The sequence below is a fragment of the Bombina bombina genome, chromosome 3, assembly GCF_027579735.1.
Source record: "Bombina bombina isolate aBomBom1 chromosome 3, aBomBom1.pri, whole genome shotgun sequence".
Lineage (NCBI taxonomy): Eukaryota > Metazoa > Chordata > Amphibia > Anura > Bombinatoridae > Bombina > Bombina bombina.
In genome coordinates this window covers 670,412,448-670,432,698 of record NC_069501.1, presented here as the reverse complement: position 1 = coordinate 670,432,698, position 20,251 = coordinate 670,412,448, and the positions used below count along the sequence as shown (strand labels likewise).

Sequence of the window (20,251 nt, the reverse complement as noted above, 5' to 3'; positions counted from 1 at the left end):
AAATATATATATCAGAAGTTCTAAGGAATACATCCGTTTCAAAATATGGAAATATAAAATACAAATATTTAAAAAGTACCTGATTGGCCTTGCCCTGAGGAGACAGAGCCACCATAGCTTTGTGTGGAGGCGGCAGAGCTGCCATAGCTTTGCCCGGAGGAGCCAGAACTACCGTAGCCTTGTCCATAGGCTGATTCTGCTGTTTGTCCATAACCTGAATAGTCCTGGTTACAGGACAATTAAACAAATCATTTGTGACATTGCTTTTATATAAAAGGAGGAAAGGAAAATTTAGGAAACATGCTATTAAGATGATAACCATTTTAATATGCCAGTAAACTGTTCTTTATTAAACTTAACTAACATGATCCAATAAAATATTTGCTCATTTAGAGTTTCTTGGAGATGCTGTCAAGTTGTGGGGAAAAGGTGATCGTTCTAACCTATTGTTGCAGCAATACCATGCTATTTTTGGGGAAGAGCATGTAATATATTTTGCCCACTCATTCATTAAACTTTACTAAGACGCTTTTTAAAAATACTTATCTTTGCATTATGGTAAACATTACACTGATCCTCTGCCCGCAGCTACTGCTTACTTTAGCATATTGAATCCGGCTTCCTCCAACTGTTGTGTGCCCCCTTTGGGATCCAGCTCGTGGGGCACACGATTGATGGAAGCGGGATTCGTCATCAATATGCTAAACAAAGCAGTAACTGCAGGCAGAGGATCTGCGTTGTTTACTATAACGCAGAGATATTTTTTAAAGAGTCTTTAAAAATAATCTTAAAAACAGGGGCACTTTCATGCATTAAACTTTAGATACCAGGCACTTATTCATTACACTTTACAATCACTTTAAGGTGCAATGGTCTATAAAAAGGACCAAAGGAACCCCTATATAAAAGCATTAAATGGGTCAAGTAATCCATCCTTCAAGGCACATATCTTTTTTACTGAGGTGTAAATTGCATGTAATCACAATTTTGCATTTTGTATGGTGGTATCTCCCATATTAAAAGGTATTTCTGAAAACTTATTATTTTCTTAAAAAGTGCTTGGTCTGTCTAAAAGATATGGTTTGCATGAAATGGCTCAGCAGGGATTAATAAGAATGAAGTGGGGAATGTAATCGAGTTGAACTGGAGCACTTGTTTTAAATGTCAAAAAAAAAAAAAAAAAAAAAAAAAAAGCTCCAGAAGCTAAGATAATGCACTCTTAGCTTATAACGCACATACAGGTTGATGTTCAAAAGCTGCATATTATTCTCAAATGTAGTGGCGTTGAGGCAAAACAATTAGATGAACCAATTTGCTTTAAAATCATGTAAGCACAATCCAAAAAAAAGTTCTTGGCAGCAATTACTGTTCATTTTGAAAGTCTGTTTTGTACAGAACATAAACACTAAAATATAAAATTACAAAAACAGACTTTTTACACACATTGCAGTACCTTAAATGTATATACTTACTTGTACAGACTGTCCTACGTTTTGGTTACCCTGATTACCATATCCAGAATAACTAGAAAAAGGAAAGGAAAGTTGTGAAATCCGAAACATAGTACACTTCTGACAATGCATATACTATTTTCTAGCTTATTATGATGAAACTGGAACACTACAAGATTACTATTATTGTTTTAAAATAAGTTTTTTTTTTTAAATACATAACCTTATAAAGACCAAAGCTTGGCAAAACCCAGGGCACCAATGTTCGACAAACTGTGCAGCTTGCTCAATATTTTTACCATTTCCTAAGTAACATTAATTTGTCAGTGACAATTTGACTTCACTGCAGAGCAGTACTACGACCTACCTGAACACATCTAGAGAGCCAATAACAAGGGGCATTCTTAAAGTAGCCGCCAATGCTTATTTAACAAAGGATATCAAGAACAAAGTAAGTTAACTAAAAAAAAAATTAAAAAAAATTATATTCTGTATCTGAACCATGAAAGGCTTGTGTTATAGCATGAGCCACCTATTATGGTTTATGCAGAAACGTGTAAGCCTTTCTGGTATATTATGCCTTTTATGTCTGAAGCAGTTCCATGTTGGATTAATGTTTTAATTGAATAAAGGTATCATTTTAATTGGATGTTTATCAGCTTTTTCTTCTTTATTGCTTACTGTCTCTTCTCTAGAATAAAATGTCCTCTGGTAACGCTCAAGACTCACCCAGGGAAGTATGGGCGAGTGTGTTCTCACTTTAATATTGGCTTAAAGTCTGATCAGCTGCTTGATAGCGGTGTACAGTTTTAAGTGGCCTGGGTTTGTGAGTTAATTTGCCATACAAACAGTGATTATATGTACTGTTGGCACCTGACAATTTCCTCTCTTTGTTATTAACAAATTATGTCTTCACCATCAGCTCTCCAAGCAGGTAGTGTTTGTAGGCCGATACTCTAATAACACGTAGCATTTGTGAGTATGCCGATGAAAGCGTAAAAACCATTTAGCAGAAGCATATGGCAACAATGCTTCTATTCAGAATTGAAATGTGCATTAATGTATTTCAGTTTTAAACTCAATCCCTTTAAAAAATAAAACCAAGTTAGACAATGTTAATATTCATTGATTGAGCCATCTTTAAAATGTTTGCAGAATAGCTGTATTGCAAACAATCCAGGAAAAAAAAGTAATCTTTAACAAATATTAAACTAGACAGCCCAAAACTATGGCAAAATAGGCAATCGCCTGCTTACTTTTGTTGTGGTGGTCCCCCATAGCTGCCATAGCTACTTGGATCTAAAAAAAAAAAAAAAAAAAAAAAAATGTTAAGCAAAGCTATAAGAGATATTAAAAATACACAAATTTCAATGCACATAATTGTCACTGCTTTTCCTGTAATTAAACTCTGCTTTTTACACTCTCTCCACAAAGTCTGGAGTAAAATCCTGTTTAAAGAAAACTATCCAACACTTGTCAACAAATTATAAAACAAACACCTTTACTGGGCTCTATAGAGCAATATTACAACAAATATTATGCAATAGATCTAACGCATTTTCAGCCTAACCAGAAGTAATTGTGCCTTACCCTATGAGAGCAATTCTTAAAGGGACAGGAAACCCCAACATTTTCTGTCATAATTCAGATAGAACATACAATTTCAACAACTTTCCATTTTACTTATATTACTTTTATCAAATTTGCTTCATTCTCTTGTTAAACATTGCTGAAAAAGCAGCATTGCACTACTGGCAGCTAGCTGAACACATCTAGTTAGCCAATCACAAAAGACAAGTGTGTAGGCACCAATCAGCAGCTAGCTCTCACTAGTGTAGGATATGTGCAAATTCTTTTTCAGCAAGGGATAGCAAAAAAAACAAAGCACATTTGAAAATATAAGTGAATTTAAAAAGTGTCTTTAAATGACATGCTCTATCTGAATCATTCTAGTTTAATTTTGACTTTCCTATCCTTTTAATAACAAAATAATCAAGGACAAAATCTTTACACATACATACGATGAGAAAAGCAAATAGGCAAGGAATCAAACTAAACAGGTAAAATGCAGCACATTAGTTGAAGAAATAACCTTACTCACTCATATATAAAGCGTGAACAGCTTGAATAGTTGAAAAGACATAGCCTTACTGGATATACATTTTATTTTAAAGGATTTTAATCCCAATCAAATGGAATAAAGAGTTAAAGCCATTTAGTACTTGTGTCAAACTTAAAAATCTAGTAATCTTATGTCTACCTAATATCTGAATTTGATCTCCACCCTTTTTTGGGATTCTACTTATACTAGTGCAAAGAAAAGATAGGGGGCGCACTTGAGAAATAAAGTATGGATAAATTGTAATCCAATAAGTTTATAAATTAAACTCTAGTGATTAAAAGATATACAAAATAAGAAATATAGTATAAAATAATAAGTAGGTACAAGGGATAATGGACAACCAATAATAATATAAATATCTTAAGTGAGTATACAAATAGTGAATTAGAGAATAAACTAAATTGTTGATACTCTTCCTGCAAACAATAATCACAATGTTTAGAAATTCATAAGTAACTTAGAATGGTATCAATACAAATGTAAGAGGATTTCCAGAAAGGCAGCTATCTGTAGAGGATCAAGGCCACGATCCAATGTCAGTAATCTGCAGTGAAAAATTTAAAGCCATTTAGTACTTGTGTCAAACTTAAAAATCTAGTAATCTAATGTCTACCTAATATCTGAATTTGATCTCCACCCTTTTTTGGGATTGTCACTTTCTCAATAAGTTTTCCATCTAGCTATTCCTTGTCTATGTATATTATTAAAATGTTAATATGTCAAACAGTTCTCACCGCTTTAGGACCTAACATCTCGTAGTGAGACCAACACACTGTAGGGAACTAATATATTCTATAAGAAATAATCTATAGAACAATTGATATATCCTCTGTTATTAAAAAACAAAAACAAAAAAAAAAAACACATGTCCTTTATGAACAAAATGTGCTGGTTATTCATATAAAGTCACATGCTTTTACATCAGGCACTACCATATACAGGTGCATATGGGGGATAAACGAAATGTGTTAAAGGGCATCTTGGTTCTGTATAACTGACATGACTGCAGACTTTGTACACTTAAATTCAGACTTGGATGTATATTTAAATACATTATATTTTGGAAGTGAATTTGCCCTGTTGTGTGTAAAACTTAAAAGAATTATGCATACTTAAATGCTTCAGTTTGCATAACCATGTAACACCATGACAAATGCCTACATAAGAGCTTGATAAATTACTACGTCTAGGAGCAAGAACATTTTCAGGCATGTAACATTGCGAGTGTATAATAATAATTAAGACATGATTAGAAACATCAGTGTCCTCTTCTGGTGATCCTGTGCAGATTTTGGGAAACTGCTGGGTCCCATGCTGTGGTAGAGGTGAGGAATTATCAGGCAACATTTAGTTTTAACATATGGAGCATTATAACGAATGTAAACAATTTGGGGTATCAACACTTTTTTACAGCACATTGACAAAGGGTGCGAGCTGGCTGTGGTGCTTCTAAACGGAACAACGTGCTTACACAGTATTATCTTAGTGCTTTGGTGCTAAGAATACTTGTCCACACAAATATCTCATCCGTTAGTACCAATACACTAAGATAATACTGTAAGCACGTTCTATTTATAAGAAACTAAACAAGCATGCACCCTAGCTCCTTACCCAGGTACGCACAAACATTACACTCACATCCTCGCAAATATTTTTTTTTTTTTTTTAATTTAAATCCCCAATGAGCCATAATCAATGCGCGCAAGCAAAAAAAAAAGTGAAGGCCCAAATTTTTTACATTCATTATAACAGGGCTCGACAAACCCAGGAGCCAGGGAGCCACTGGCTCCTAGAAGGTTACTTCTAGCTCCTAACTTTTTGTGTTCTTCTCAATATGTCTGTATACAAATACATGTATCTGGCTACTAAATATAAAACACATTTGTTGACCCCTGCATTATAATGCTCCATATGTTAACTTAAATGTTACCTGGTAATTCCACACCTCTGCACTAGAACACCAGGAGAGGACACTTAACCGTTCTGCGATTACAACACTTCAGTACAGTTGTACCATTTACTGTACTGTAAAACTTCAAGGCTGACCCGTTTTAAAAACAATGCAGTTCAGAGGGGACCAAAAAAAAAAAAAAAAAATACCACTAGCGCACACGGTCCTATACTCAAATCTTTCCCCGACTTGAAGGGACAGTGTAATCAAAATTAAGATTTCATGATTCAGATAGGTCATGCAATTTTAAACAACTTTCCAATTTCCTTTTATCATCAAATTTGCTTTGCTCCCTTTGTTGAAAGCCCCCAAGGCAGAACATACAGTGATGTGAGATGTCATCGCAGAAAATGCAGCATGTCTGCAGAAAGAACAGGACACATGCAGGAACTGTTAGTGCTTGAACTTTGTAGTGCTGCTCCACATTAGACAGTTCTCTTCAAACAGAGCTGTGCTCTGGCTGCACTGTATACATTTTCCTTAACACAGTGCATCTAGGGCAAAGTGCTGTTTGAAGTGAGCAGTCAAATATGCAGTAAACCTGCAGCACATTGCTTGTTAATGGGCTCTCAGAGATTTTTTTCAAATCTGCCCCTTAGCCTTTCCCAGTCTGCAAAGCTTTTTATTCTGAATGTAAGAGCACTGCATCTTTTTATTACTACATTTCTATGTTAGACCAAGAGAAAAGGAAAAATATTTATTAAAGAGACATTTTTAAATGTCTTTTTTTGTATGCAGCTAATTTGCAATGCAATTTTCAACTACTGCACTATATTACAAAACATTAAAAACAGAATTTATGCTTACCTGATAAATTACTTTCTCCAACGGTGTGTCCGGTCCACGGCGTCATCCTTACTTGTGGGATATTCTCCTCCCCAACAGGAAATGGCAAAGAGTCCCAGCAAAGCTGGCCATATAGTCCCTCCTAGGCTCCGCCCACCCCAGTCATTCGACCGACGGACAGGAGGAAATATATATAGGAGAAACCATATGGTACCGTGGTGACTGTAGTTAGAGAAAATAATTCATCAGACCTGATTAAAAAACCAGGGTGGGCCGTGGACCGGACACACCGTTGGAGAAAGTAATTTATCATCAGGTAAGCATAAATTCTGTTTTCTCCAACATTGGTGTGTCCGGTCCACGGCGTCATCCTTACTTGTGGGAACCAATACCAAAGCTTTAGGACACGGATGAAGGGAGGGAGCAAATCAGGTTACCTAAACGGAAGGCACCACAGCTTGCAAAACCTCTCTCCCAAAAATAGCCTCCGAAGAAGCAAAAGTATCAAATTTGTAAAATTTGGCAAAAGTGTGCAGTGAAGACCAAGTTGCTGCCTTACATATCTGGTCAACAGAAGCCTCGTTCTTGAAGGCCCATGTGGAAGCCACAGCCCTAGTGGAGTGAGCTGTGATTCTTTCAGGAGGCTGCCGTCCGGCAGTCTCATAAGCCAATCGGATAATGCTCTTAAGCCAAAAGGAAAGAGGTAGCAGTCGCTTTTTGACCTCTCCTTTTACCAGAATAAACAACAAACAAGGAAGATGTTTGTCTGAAATCTTTAGTAGCCTCTAAATAGAACTTTAGAGCACGGACAACGTCCAAATTGTGTAACAAACGTTCCTTCTTTGAAACTGGATTCGGACACAAAGAAGGTACAACTATCTCCTGGTTAATATTTTTGTTAGAAACAACTTTCGGAAGAAAACCAGGCTTAGTGCGCAAAACCACCTTATCTGCATGGAACACCAGATAGGGCGGAGAACACTGCAGAGCAGATAACTCTGAAACTCTTCTAGCAGAAGAAATAGCAACCAAAAACAAAACTTTCCAAGATAGTAACTTAATATCTATGGAATGTAAAGGTTCAAACGGAACCCCTTGAAGAACTGAAAGAACTAGATTTAGACTCCAGGGAGGAGTCAAAGGTCTGTAAACAGGCTTGATCCTAACCAGAGCCTGAACAAATGCTTGAACATCTGGCACAGCTGCCAGTCTTTTGTGCAGTAAGACAGATAAAGCAGAGATCTGTCCCTTTAGAGAACTTGCAGATAATCCTTTCTCCAAACCTTCTTGTAGAAAGGATAGAATCTTAGGAATTTTTATCTTGTTCCATGGGAATCCTTTGGATTCACACCAACAGATATATTTTTTCCATATTTTATGGTAAATTTTTCTAGTTACAGGCTTTCTAGCCCGAATAAGATTATCTATAACAGAATCTGAAAACCCACGCTTTGATAAAATCAAGCGTTCAATCTCCAAGCCGTCAGTTGGAGGGAGACCAGATTCGGATGTTAAAATGGACCCTGAACAAGAAGGTCCTGTCTCAAAGGTAGCTTCCATGGTGGAGCCGATGACATTCACCAGGTCTGCATACCAAGTCCTGCGTGGCCACGCAGGAGCTATCAAGATCACCGAGGCCCTCTCCTGATTGATCCTGGCTACCAGCCTGGGAATGAGAGGAAACGGTGGGAATACATAAGCTAGGTTGAAGGTCCAAGGTGCTACTAGTGCATCTACTAGAATCGCCTTGGGATCCCTGGATCTGGACCCGTAGCAAGGAACCTTGAAGTTCTGACGAGACGCCATCAGATCCATGTCTGGAATGCCCCATAATCGAGTTATTTGGGCAAAGATTTCCGGATGGAGTCCCCACTCCCCCGGATGGAATGTCTGACGACTCAGAAAATCCGCTTCCCAATTTTCCACTCCTGGGATGTGGATCGCAGACAAGTGGCAGGAGTGATCCTCCGCCCATTGAATTATTTTGGTCACTTCTTTCATCGCCAGGAAACTCCTTGTTCCCCCCTGATGATTGATATATGCAACGGTCGTCATGTTGTCTGATTGGAACCTTATGAATTTGGCCTTTGCTAGTTGAGGCCAAGCTCTGAGAGCATTGAATATCGCTCTCAGTTCCAGAATGTTTATCGGGAGAAGAGACTCTTCCCGAGACCATAGACCCTGAGCTTTCAGGGATTTCCAGACCGCGCCCCAGCCCACTAGACTGGCGTCGGTCGTGACAATGACCCACTCTGGTCTGCGGAAGCTCATTCCCTGGGACAGATTGTCCAGGGTCAGCCACCAACGGAGTGAATCTCTGGTCTTTTGATCTACTTGAATCATCGGAGACAAGTCTGTATAATCCCCATTCCACTGTTTGAGCATGCACAGTTGTAATGGTCTTAGATGAATTCGTGCAAAAGGAACTATGTCCATTGTTGCAACCATCAATCCCATTACTTCCATGCACTGCGCTATGGAAGGACGAGGAACAGAATGAAGTACTTGACAAGAGCTTAGAAGTTTTGATTTTCTGACCTCTGTCAGAAAAATCCTCATTTCTAAGGAATCTATTATTGTTCCCAAGAAGGGAACTCTTGTTGACGGGGACAGAGAACTTTTTTCTTTGTTCACCTTCCATCCGTGAGATCTGAGAAAGGCTAGGACGATGTCCGTATGAGCCTTTGCTTTTGACAGGGACGACGCTTGTATTAGGATGTCGTCCAAGTAAGGTACTACTGCAATGCCCCTTGGTCTTAGAACCGCTAGAAGGGACCCTAGTACCTTTGTGAAAATCCTTGGAGCAGTGGCTAATCCGAAAGGAAGTGCCACAAACTGGTAATGCTTGTCCAGAAAAGCGAACCTTAGGAACTGATGATGTTCCTTGTGGATAGGAATATGTAGGTACGCATCCTTTAAATCCACGGTAGTCATAAATTGACTTTCCTGGATGGTGGGTAGGATCGTTCGAATAGTTTCCATTTTGAACGATGGTACCCTGAGAAATTTGTTTAGGATCTTCAAATCCAAAATTGGTCTGAATGTTCCCTCTTTTTTGGGAACTACGAACAGATTGGAATAAAATCCCATTCCTTGTTCTCTTATTGGAACTGGATGTATCACTCCCATCTTTAACAGGTCTTCTACACAATGTAAGAATGCCTGTCTCTTTATTTGGTTTGAGGATAAATTCCAGGAGATAACCTTGAGAAACTATTTCTAGCGCCCAAGGATCCTGAACATCTCTTGCCCAAGCCTGAGCAAAGAGAGAGAGTCTGCCCCCCACTAGATCCGGTCCCGGATCGGGGGCTATCCCTTCATGCTGTTTTGGTAGCAGTGGTAGGCTTCTTGGCCTGCTTACCCTTGTTCCAGCCTTGCATTGGTTTCCAGGCTGGTTTGGGTTGTGAGGCATTACCCTCTTGCTTAGAGGATGCAGAATTAGAGGTTGGTCCGTTTCTGCGAAAGGGACGAAAATTAGGCTTATTCTTAGCCTTAAAAGACCTATCCTGTGGGAGGGCGTGGCCCTTTCCCCCAGTGATGTCTGAAATAATCTCTTTCAATTCTGGTCCAAATAATGTTTTACCTTTGAAAGGAATGTTAAGCAATTTTGTCTTGGAAGACACATCCGCTGACCAAGACTTTAGCCAAAGCGCTCTGCGCGCCACGATAGCAAACCCTGAATTTTTCGCTGCTAATCTAGCTAATTGCAAAGCGGCATCTAAAACAAAAGAGTTAGCCAATTTAAGTGCGTGAACTCTGTCCATAACCTCCTCATATGGAGTTTCTCTACTGAGCGACTTTTCTAGTTCCTCGAACCAGAAACACGCTGCCGTAGTGACAGGAACAATGCATGAAATTGGTTGTAGAAGGTAACCTTGCTGTACAAAAATCTTTTTAAGCAAACCTTCTAATTTTTTTATCCATAGGATCTTTGAAAGCACAACTATCTTCGATAGGAATAGTAGTGCGTTTGTTTAAAGTAGAAACTGCCCCCTCGACCTTGGGGACTGTCTGCCATAAGTCCTTTCTGGGGTCGACTATAGGAAATAATTTCTTAAATATAGGGGGGGGAACAAAAGGTATGCCGGGCTTTTCCCACTCTTTATTTACTATGTCCGCCACCCGCTTGGGTATAGGAAAAGCGTCGGGGGGCACCGGAACCTCTAGGAACTTGTCCATCTTACATAATTTCTCTGGAATGACCAAATTGTCACAATCATCCAGAGTAGATAACACCTCCTTAAGCAGTGCGCGGAGATGTTCTAATTTAAATTTAAATGTCACAACATCAGGTTCAGCTTGATGAGAAATTTTTCCTGAATCTGAGATTTCTCCATTAGACAAAACCTCCCTCATGGCCCCTTCAGATTGGTGTGAGGGTATGTCAGAACAATTATCATCAGCGCCCTCTTGCTCTTCAGTGTTTAAAACAGAGCAATCGCGCTTTCTCTGATAAGTAGGCATTTTGGATAAAAGATTTGCTATGGAGTTATCCATTACAGCCGTTAATTGTTGCATGGTAATAAGTATTGGCGCACTAGATGTACTAGGGGCCTCCTGTATGGGCAAAACTGGTGTAGACACAGTAGGGGATGATGTAGTATCATGTTTACTCCCCTCATTTGAGGAATCATCTTGGGCAATATCATTATCTGTGGCATTACTGTCCTTACTTTGTTTGGACGCTATGGCACAATTATCACATAAATTTAAATGGGGAGACACATTGGCTTTCATACATATAGAACATAGCTTATCTGTAGGTACAGACATGTTAAACAGGCTTAAACTTGTCAACAAAGCACAAAAAACGTTTTAAAATAAAACCGTTACTGTCTCTTTAAATTTCAAACAGAAAACACTTTATTACTGAATATGTGAAAAAGTATGAAGGAATTGTTCAAAAATTACCAAAATTTCACCACAGTGTCTTAAAGCATTAAAAGTATTGCACACCAAATTTCAGAGCTTTAACCCTTAAAATAACGGAACCGGAGCCGTTTTTAAATTTAACCCCTATACAGTCCCAGCTATAGTCTTTGCTGAGACCCAACCAAGCCCAGAGGGGAATACGATACCAAATGACGCCTTCTAGAAGCTTTTTTAGTGATTCTTAGATCCTCACACATGCATCTGCATGCCCTGCTCTCCAAAAACAACTGCGCAGTAATGGCGGAAAATGAGGCTCAGTCTATAACTAGAAAGGCCCCCAGACTAAAAAAGGTGTCCAACACAGTGCCTGCCATTTTTTAAACGTTCCCCAAGATTATAAATGCCAATTGTTAGCTAGAATCTGAATAATATGCCCCAATAAAGCAATCGATTTAGCCCATAAAAATGTCTACCAGTTTTTTAGCCCTTTTTAAGCCCTTTATTCTTTTATGTTTGACTAAGAAAATGGCTTACCGGTCCCCATGAGGGGAAAAGACAGCCTTCCAGCATTACTCAGTCTTGTTAGAAATATGGCTAGTCATACCTTAAGCAGAAAAGTCTGCTAACTGTTTCCCCCAACTGAAGTTACTTCATCTCAACAGTCCTATGTGGAAACAGCAATCGATTTTAGTTACTGTCTGCTAAAATCATCTTCCTCTTACAAACAGAAATCTTCATCCTTTTCTGTTTCAGAGTAAATAGTACATACCAGCACTATTTTAAAATAACAAACACTTGATAGAAGAATAAAAACTACATTAAAACACCAAAAAACTCTTAACCATCTCCGTGGAGATGTTGCCTGTGCAACGGCAAAGAGAATGACTGGGGTGGGCGGAGCCTAGGAGGGACTATATGGCCAGCTTTGCTGGGACTCTTTGCCATTTCCTGTTGAGGAGGAGAATATCCCACAAGTAAGGATGACGCCGTGGACCGGACACACCAATGTTGGAGAAAATTGCTTTATTCTTCAGTTAACCAACACATTACAATTAAACTGGTGCCTTAGTGTAGCCGTCTAATTTAAAATTGAATTTTATTTAAAAATGAACTGCAGAAACATTTTCACTAAAAAAATCTCATCGCAGAAAGTAAAGTAAAGTTCTGCCTCTGGGTTGAAAGCTTAACCTAGATAAGTTCATATGCTAATTTCTAAGCCCTAGAAGGCTGCCTCATTTCAGTGCATTTTGAAAGTTTTTCACAGCTAAAGTTAGTTCATGTGTGCCATCTAGATGAGATTGTGCTCACTCCAGCACTGATTGGCTAAAAAGCAAGTATGTAAAAAAAAAAAAACTGAAATAAGGGGGCAGTCTGCAGAGGCTTAGATACAAGGTAATCACAGAGGTAAAAAGTGTATTAATATAACCGTGTTGGTCATGCAAAATTAGTGAATGGGTAATAAATGGAATAATCTCTCTTTTTAAACAATAACAATTCTGGAGTAGACTGTCCCTTTATCTGAGCATGCACGGCATCATACTACAAAGAGAGAGCATAACAAAAAACAAAAAAAGACAAGAGGGAAGAGAAGAATGGGGGACTAAGTCAGGGAGCCATTTCCCAACGGCCAAATAATGGAGATTTTGTTTGAAAATGTAATTTGCCGTTGGTCCTGCAGTATGTGAGAGCAGATGAGTGAGCATTATAGCAGGTAAAAAAAAAAATCCTTAAAGGGAATAGGAAAGCAAATTTAAAAACTTGAAAATGAAGCATATTTGATAATAAAAGTAAATTTGAAAGTTGTTTTAAAAAAAATTGTATGTTCGTCCCTTTAACTGCAGTGTAGACTGTCCTCTTAAATATAATGAACTAGCTGCCTGCCAACACTGTCCTAAACAAACAGTAAATGTAATTGTTTTTATATTATTGAGCAGAATTAAAGGGACAGTAAAGTCAAAACTAAACTTCCCTGATTCGGATAAAGTAATTAAAAAAAAAATCCAATTTAATTCCATTATCAAATGATACTGTCTTTGTATGCACATTTTGAGGCACCAGGTCCTACTACGCATGTGCAAGACTTCAAAGTATACATGAGCCTGATATAATGATGGCTATCACATGATAGATGGTAGGAAAATGGAAGGAATTTCTGAAACTTGTCAGAAAAAAAAAAGAAAAAAGTACTTCTCATTTGAAATCAAGTGTTATTGCACATTTTTATTATTATGTATTTGTTGATTATGCAGTTCTATTATATTTAAATGGCCCCTTAGATTATGAGACTCCCCATTTAAAGGGACAGTCATCTGCAGTTTTTTTTATTGTTTAAAAAAAAAATTATAATCCCTTATTACCCATTCCACAGTTTTGCACAGCCAACATGGTTATAATTAATATATTTTTTACCTATGTGAAAACCTTGCACCTGAGCCTCTTCTGAACGCCAACGTCCCCTTATCACACAACTTTATTATCTATTGATTTGCATTTTAGCCAATTAGTGCTGTGTTGGGAGTGAGCACAATGTTATCTATATTGCTCATATGCACTAGCAGTCTCCTGTTGTGAAAAGCAAATAAAGCATGTAATAAGAGGCTGTCTGTAGAGGCTTAGAAATGGGCAGAAATGTAGAGGTTTAAATGTTATAAAGTATATATGTTTTTGCTTGCTGTAATTCCCTAAATGGTTTATATGCCTGTGTATATTTTAATGCATTTGTTACCTGGTATCCAGTTCTGCAGGAGTTTTTTTTAAATAAAGAGTTATAACCAGAGCGGATGAGAGCTCTGCACTGCGCGAGTAGAAACTCTGCAAAGTAAAAGTGTGCTGAATTATATTGAAAGCAGAATCATGCTATGGATGTATCGGTTTCTTGTTCTCTTTGAGGTAGATCAATGGAATCTTTATTGGGAATTCCATTCAGGGACTCCTCATTAAAGGGACATTATACACTCAAAAAAATATGGGGCATTTAAATAAAGAATTCAAAGAAGATAAAGTTTGTAATTGACATGTATTAGCAATTTTTCTGCTAAAGATTCTAAAATTTATAATACGTTCGTAGGACACACTAGCTACAAAGCAAGGAGTTTTTCCTCGCTCCCTAGCTAGTGTCCTTATAGCCAGCCCCCATGCTGGAGCTGCTAATACATGTTAATTATAATCCCCTCCCTGACTGTTCCACTGTGCAGGGGAATAGGGAATCTCACTCACTGGGCCCCGTTCCCAGCACCCTGTTACCCCTTCTAATTGGTTGCTTGCCTGCCAGCTGAGTGAGAAGGACAGTGGGAGTGTTACATTGAATACCTTGGGGGACAAGTGGAGTGGGACATCAGGCATTGAGTCGGTGCAGCTGGAGTTGTGCACAAGGAGCCACAGGCAGTGGGCACTGAACACCGTGTGGACCATGAGTGACCATGCCTGATAAGATGTTCCGCTTCCTGTATACCGGTGACATTGTGTCTCTGTACAAACAGGTGTCAGTGTACTTAATATGCACATGTGGGACATCTGGACAAAAGTGTGTTGTGTAAGGGGGGAACTGGTGAAGATCTGATCATGAAGAAACACTCCAGCTGCCCAGTGAGTGAGATTCCCTATTCCCCTGCACAGTGGAACAGTCAGGGAGGAGATAGTAATTGACATGTATTAGCAGCTCCAGCATCGGGGCTGGCTATAAGGACACTAGCTAGGGAGCGAGGAAAAACTCCTTGCTTTGTAGCTAGTGTGTCCTACGAACTTATTCTTATGTAGTGAAACTTTATCATCATGTAGCTACACTACAGAAAAAGTGTAGAAAAATTAAGTTTTACAAAATAAACAAATAATAGAAAAAAAAAAAAAACACATTAGTTAGGTGGAGGGGGTTTGGTCTGTGGGGGGGGGGAAGCTACACTACAGAAAAACTGTCAAAAAAATAAAAAAACATTCAGTACCCAAGATGGCCCCCAATAAGGCTGAGGGGGAGGGTTAGAGAGCGGTTTGGGGGGGGGGGGGGGGGAGATCAGGGAGGGATCCTACACAGTAGCATATGTAAATATGCTTAACTTTTATTTTAGTACTGGCAGACTTTCTGCCAGTACTTAAAGGGACACTCAGGTTTTATTACATTTTCATGATTCAGATAGAGCATGTAATTTTATACAACTTTCCAATTTACTTCCATTAAAAAAAATGTGCACAGTCTTTTATATCATACACTTTTTTGAGTCACCAGCTCCTACTGAGCATGTGCAAGAACTCAGACTATACGTATATGCATTTGTGATTGGCCGATTGCTATCACATGGTACAGGGGGAGTGGAAATATACATAACTTTGAAATGTGTTAGAAAATAATCTATTACTCATTTGAAATTCAGAGTAAATGCTATTGTCTTGTTATCTTGCATTTGTTGATTATGCAAATCTACTGTGTTTACTGGTCCTTTAAGATGGCGGGGACAATTGTGGGGTGGGGGAGGGAAGGGAGCTGTTTGGGAGGGATCAGGGGGTGGGATGTGTCAGGTGGGAGGCTGATCTCTACACTAAAACTAAAATTAACCCTGCAAGCTCCCTACAAAATCCCTAATTAACCCCTTCACTGCTGGCCATAATACACGTGTGAGGCGCAGCAGCATTTAGCGGCCTTCTAATTAGCAGAAAGCAACGCCAAAGTCATATATGTCTTCTATTTCTGAACAAAGGGGATCCCAGAGTAGCATTAAAGGGACACTGTACCCAAAAATTTTCTTTTGCGATTCAGATTGAGCATGAAATTTTAAGCAACTTTCTAATTTACTCCTATTATCAAATTTTCTTCATTCTCTTGGTATCTTTATTTGAAATGCAAGAATGTAAGTTTAGATGCCGGCCCATTTTTGTGAACAACCTGGGTTGTCCTTGCTGATTGGTGGATAAATTCATCCACCAATAAAAAAGTGCTGTCCAGAGTAGTAAAACCAAAAAAAAAAAGCTTAGATGCCTTCTTTTTCAAATAATGATAGCAAGAGAACAAAGAAAAATTAATAGGAGTAAATTAGACAGTTGCTTAAAATTGCATGCTCTTTATGAATTACAAAAGAACATTTTTGGTACAGTGTCCCTTTAACAACCATTTGTGCCATAATTGCACAAGCCGTTTGTAAATGATTTCAGTGAGAAACCTAAAATTGTGAAAAATGTAGTTTTTTTTAATTTGATCGCATTTGGCGGTGAAATGGTGGCATGAAATATACCAAAATGGGCCTAGATCAATACTTGGGGTTGTCTACTACACTAAAGCTAAAATTACCCCAAAAAAGCTCCCTAATTAACCCCTTCACTGCTGGGCATAATACACCTGTGGTGCGCAGTGGCATTTAGCGGCCTTCTAATTACCAAAAAGCAAAGCCATATATGTCTGCTATTTCTGAGCAAAGGGGATCCCAGAGAAGAATTTACAACCATTTATGCCATAATTGCACAAGCTGTTTGTAAATAATTTCACTGAGAAACCGAAAGTTTGTGAAAAAGTGAACGATTTTTTGTATTTGATCGCATTTGGCGGTGAAATGGTGGCATGAAATATACCAAAATTGGCCTAGATCAATACTTTGGGATGTCTACTAAAAAAAAAATACACACATGTCAAGGGATATTCAGGGATTCCTGAAAGATATAAGTGTTCTAATGTAACTAGCGCTAATTTTGGGAAAAAAAATGGTTTGGAAATAGCAAAGTGCTACTTGTATTTATGGCCCTATAACTTGCAAAAAAAGCAAAGAACATGTAAACATTGGGTATTTCTAAACTCAGAACAAAATTTAGAAACTATTTAGCATGGGTGTTTTTTGGTGGTTGTAAATCTAACAGATTTTGGGGGTCTAAGTTAGAAAAAGTGTTTTTTTTTTTATTTTTTCCTCATATTTTATAATATTTTTATAGTAAATTATAAGATATGATGAAAATAATGGTATCTTTAGAAAGGCCATTTAATGGCGAGAAAAACTGTATATAATATGTGTGGGTACAGTAAATGAGTAAGAGGAAAATTACAGCTAAACACAAACACTGCAAAAATGTAAAAATAGCCTTGGTCCCAAACGGACAGAAAATGGAAAAGTGCTGTGGTCATTAAGGGGTTAAAGGATGTTACCTTTTTTAATTCACTTGAGCAGGGCCCTTTACTTCCTCTCACATCCCCACAAGGGGGCTGTGGTCTCCATAGGAAGGCATATATAGCTTGATGTTATATATTCTAGAGTAACTTGTGCTGACTTACTGTTCAGTGAAAGCTAGAAAAACAGGAAGTCAGTTTCTTGCATGTGCTCAGAAGTGGCAAAATGCGACAAATTCTTAGCATGGCAGCTTCCTTATTCAGTGTTCTCCCAAGGACCTTTTTTAAACGGGTGCACTCCCAAACTGATTTTACTCAATATTAACCTTAGGTTAAGCCAATATTAACCTAATATTAGCCAATTCTATGTTTTTCAATCTTTATTGCTAGATTATCAATAAATGCATTTCTGTTAAATTATGTAGTTAATTTGTGCTTTGGATAACTGAAAATCTTATAATTTACAAAGCATTATACTGCACCTACTACTTCACAATGCCACCAAACTTGCAAAAAAATATGTGGAGAACACTTAAAGGGACACTGTACCCAAACATTTTCTTTCATGATTCAGATTGAGCATGACATTTTAAGCAACTTTTTAATTTACTCCTATTAAATTTTCTTCATTCTCTTGGTATCTTTATTTAAAATGCAAGAATGTAAGTTTAGATGCCGGCCCATTTTTGGTGAACAACATGGGTTGTCGTTGCTGATTGGTGGATAAATTCGTCCACCAATAAAAAATTGCTGTCCAGAGTACTGAACCCAAAAAAAGCATAGATGCCTTCTTTTTCAAATAAAGATAGCAAGACAACAAAGAAAAATTGATAATAGGAGTAAATTAGAAAGTTGCTTAAAATTGCATGCTCTTTCTGAATTACAAAACAAAATTTTTGGGTTCAGTGTCCCTTTAAGTAAACATAGGAAATGGCTAAACTCAAAATTTCTAAGTGCTCATTTTGCAAGAAAACAAGTAAATTGTTTGCTGTTTAACAAAATATGGTTTCTCCGTTTACATTAACATTTTTTTTACTAAATGGGCATGGTTTCATATCCATTTAAAATGGACGTAACAGTTTCATACTGTGATATAAAAGGTTTAATTATATGAAGTAAAAACATTGTATTGTACATTCATTATTTTGTCTACTTTTCCTGTAATTCAATTCTGGCACATATTGTCGTCACTTTAAATGAATGAATTATATTTCTAGAGTACAGTTTCATGTTCCTCTTTTTGGAATGCAATTGCTTTTTTATGGTAATCACCTGCCTATTGTATTGACTGTATAGGGTGATAGGGATGTGTACAGAGAGATGTCCATATCTTTCAAACGAGAGAGATCCTGCGGCCCTTTATGCAGCAGGCAACTGATATAGAAATAGCAATCAACTGTACATTTGGTTAGGTTTGAGATGTCATAAACGCAGAAAAAAAAACCAGCACCTCTTTTATAAGAGGACAATGGGATGATACCCTACTTTGGAAAGTACATTTTTCAGTGTCATTTTCCTCTTAGGACCAGTGTTCCATTTAAGGCCAGTTTTGTGAGCGGCCAAGCAGTGAAACAGTTAATTAGAGCAACTAACACTACATAATGCAGACTGCAAGGTGTGGTTCCCTTATTAACTGTTTCACTGCCTGGTAGCTCACAAAACTGACCTTAGAGGGAACACTGCCCAGGAGCAGCAAATTTGCTGTGGCTCCTAAACTGTACTTTAACTTCTTAGCAGGGATTAAATGCAGACTTGCAGCATTGCTAGTGTTAAAATGACATGCTCTTTAAAGTGTCATTTTGGCTGCAAAATATGCTTTAATTCGTTAGAGCATGGAATTTTTATAATGGCCCTTTAATGAATTGGGTCATGTATTTTTATTTCACTATAATGTCTAGGATAACACGAGAACTAATGGAGCTGCACAGACATCTACGTAAATTTTACTCTGTATCATGCAGAAGGATCATACAACATCTTTAAAGGGATGGTAAACTTTCCCCTTTGTCTAAGCAGATCTGGAATGTTAGCAATATTTTAGATGGAGTTTAATTCATCAGCTGTAATGAAGACGTGCTACAACTAATTTTAATCTAGTGCTGAAATTCAAATTCCCTGCGCTCTGGGTTTCCCACTTTAAAAGCAATATTTTTGTTGAGCTAACAGTTTAAAATATTCTTCGATCTGCAATCCAGCTACAACAAAAGTGCCATATGGCTAGAGCACTGATTGGAGAATATTTCGAACCATTAGCTCAACAAAAATGTTGCTTTTGAAGTGGGCAGCCAGAGCATTTGAAATTCAGTGCTACATTAAAAAGTTAAAGCGCATCTTTATTACAACTGATAAATTAAACTAAAATCACTAACATTCTCGATCTGTTTAAGCAAAAAGGGAGTTTACTATAACTTAACATGTTATGTAGAAATTAAAGGATAATAAGCATTAATAAAATGCTGCAATGTATTTTCTTCTTGCACATATTTGCACAAATCGTATGTAAGTTAATATTCTCCAGGTAAAGAACTTATAGACTTAAAATACAATTTTTTAACCCACATCTAACTTGCACTGGGGATAGTACAAGTCCAAAATGTGGTATAGTAGAGGCTTTAATAGCTTGCAGGGAGGGATAGAATGTACAAGGAAATCCTACACAGTTAAACATCAAAATAAAGGAGGGTTACGGGACGGGAGAATATTTGTTTCAACCTTATCTATCTTCATTGCAAGAGATGCCTCGTGACTGATTTGATGTTATACAAAATATCCCTCAGTATCGTTTCTGCCCAGTAATCTTGTTCACGAATCACCCCACCCCCCGCTTTCGCCTGCTATACGTCGTCACAAAGTGCTAGTTGCATAAGAAAGGCTAGGCCTAGCAATCCGTACCCTTCCGTTCCAACGTTACCTGAGGACATGGCGGAGAAAGTCTAAAACAATCGCTCACGGCGCGAATTCTGAAGAGAAACAGAAGCAAATGACTCACG

The 20,251-nt window shown here is 37.9% G+C and overlaps 1 protein-coding gene across 1 annotated transcript in view; it reads right to left on the bottom strand.

Moving 5' to 3' along the window:
* The window catches only part of TAF15 (TATA-box binding protein associated factor 15), a 59,560-nt gene that overhangs the window by 39,251 nt on the left and 58 nt on the right, over nt 1-20,251 (bottom strand). Inside the window, exons 1-4 of the mRNA XM_053707423.1 lie at nt 20,173-20,251; nt 2,708-2,750; nt 1,473-1,524; nt 80-224 (exon numbers count right to left, since the gene is read on the bottom strand). The exon at nt 20,173-20,251 is cut by the window's right edge and continues 58 nt beyond it. Coding sequence (XP_053563398.1) covers nt 80-224; nt 1,473-1,524; nt 2,708-2,750; nt 20,173-20,182 — 250 coding nt within the window. The 5' untranslated portion in view covers nt 20,183-20,251. The remainder of the gene's footprint in view (nt 1-79; nt 225-1,472; nt 1,525-2,707; nt 2,751-20,172) is intronic.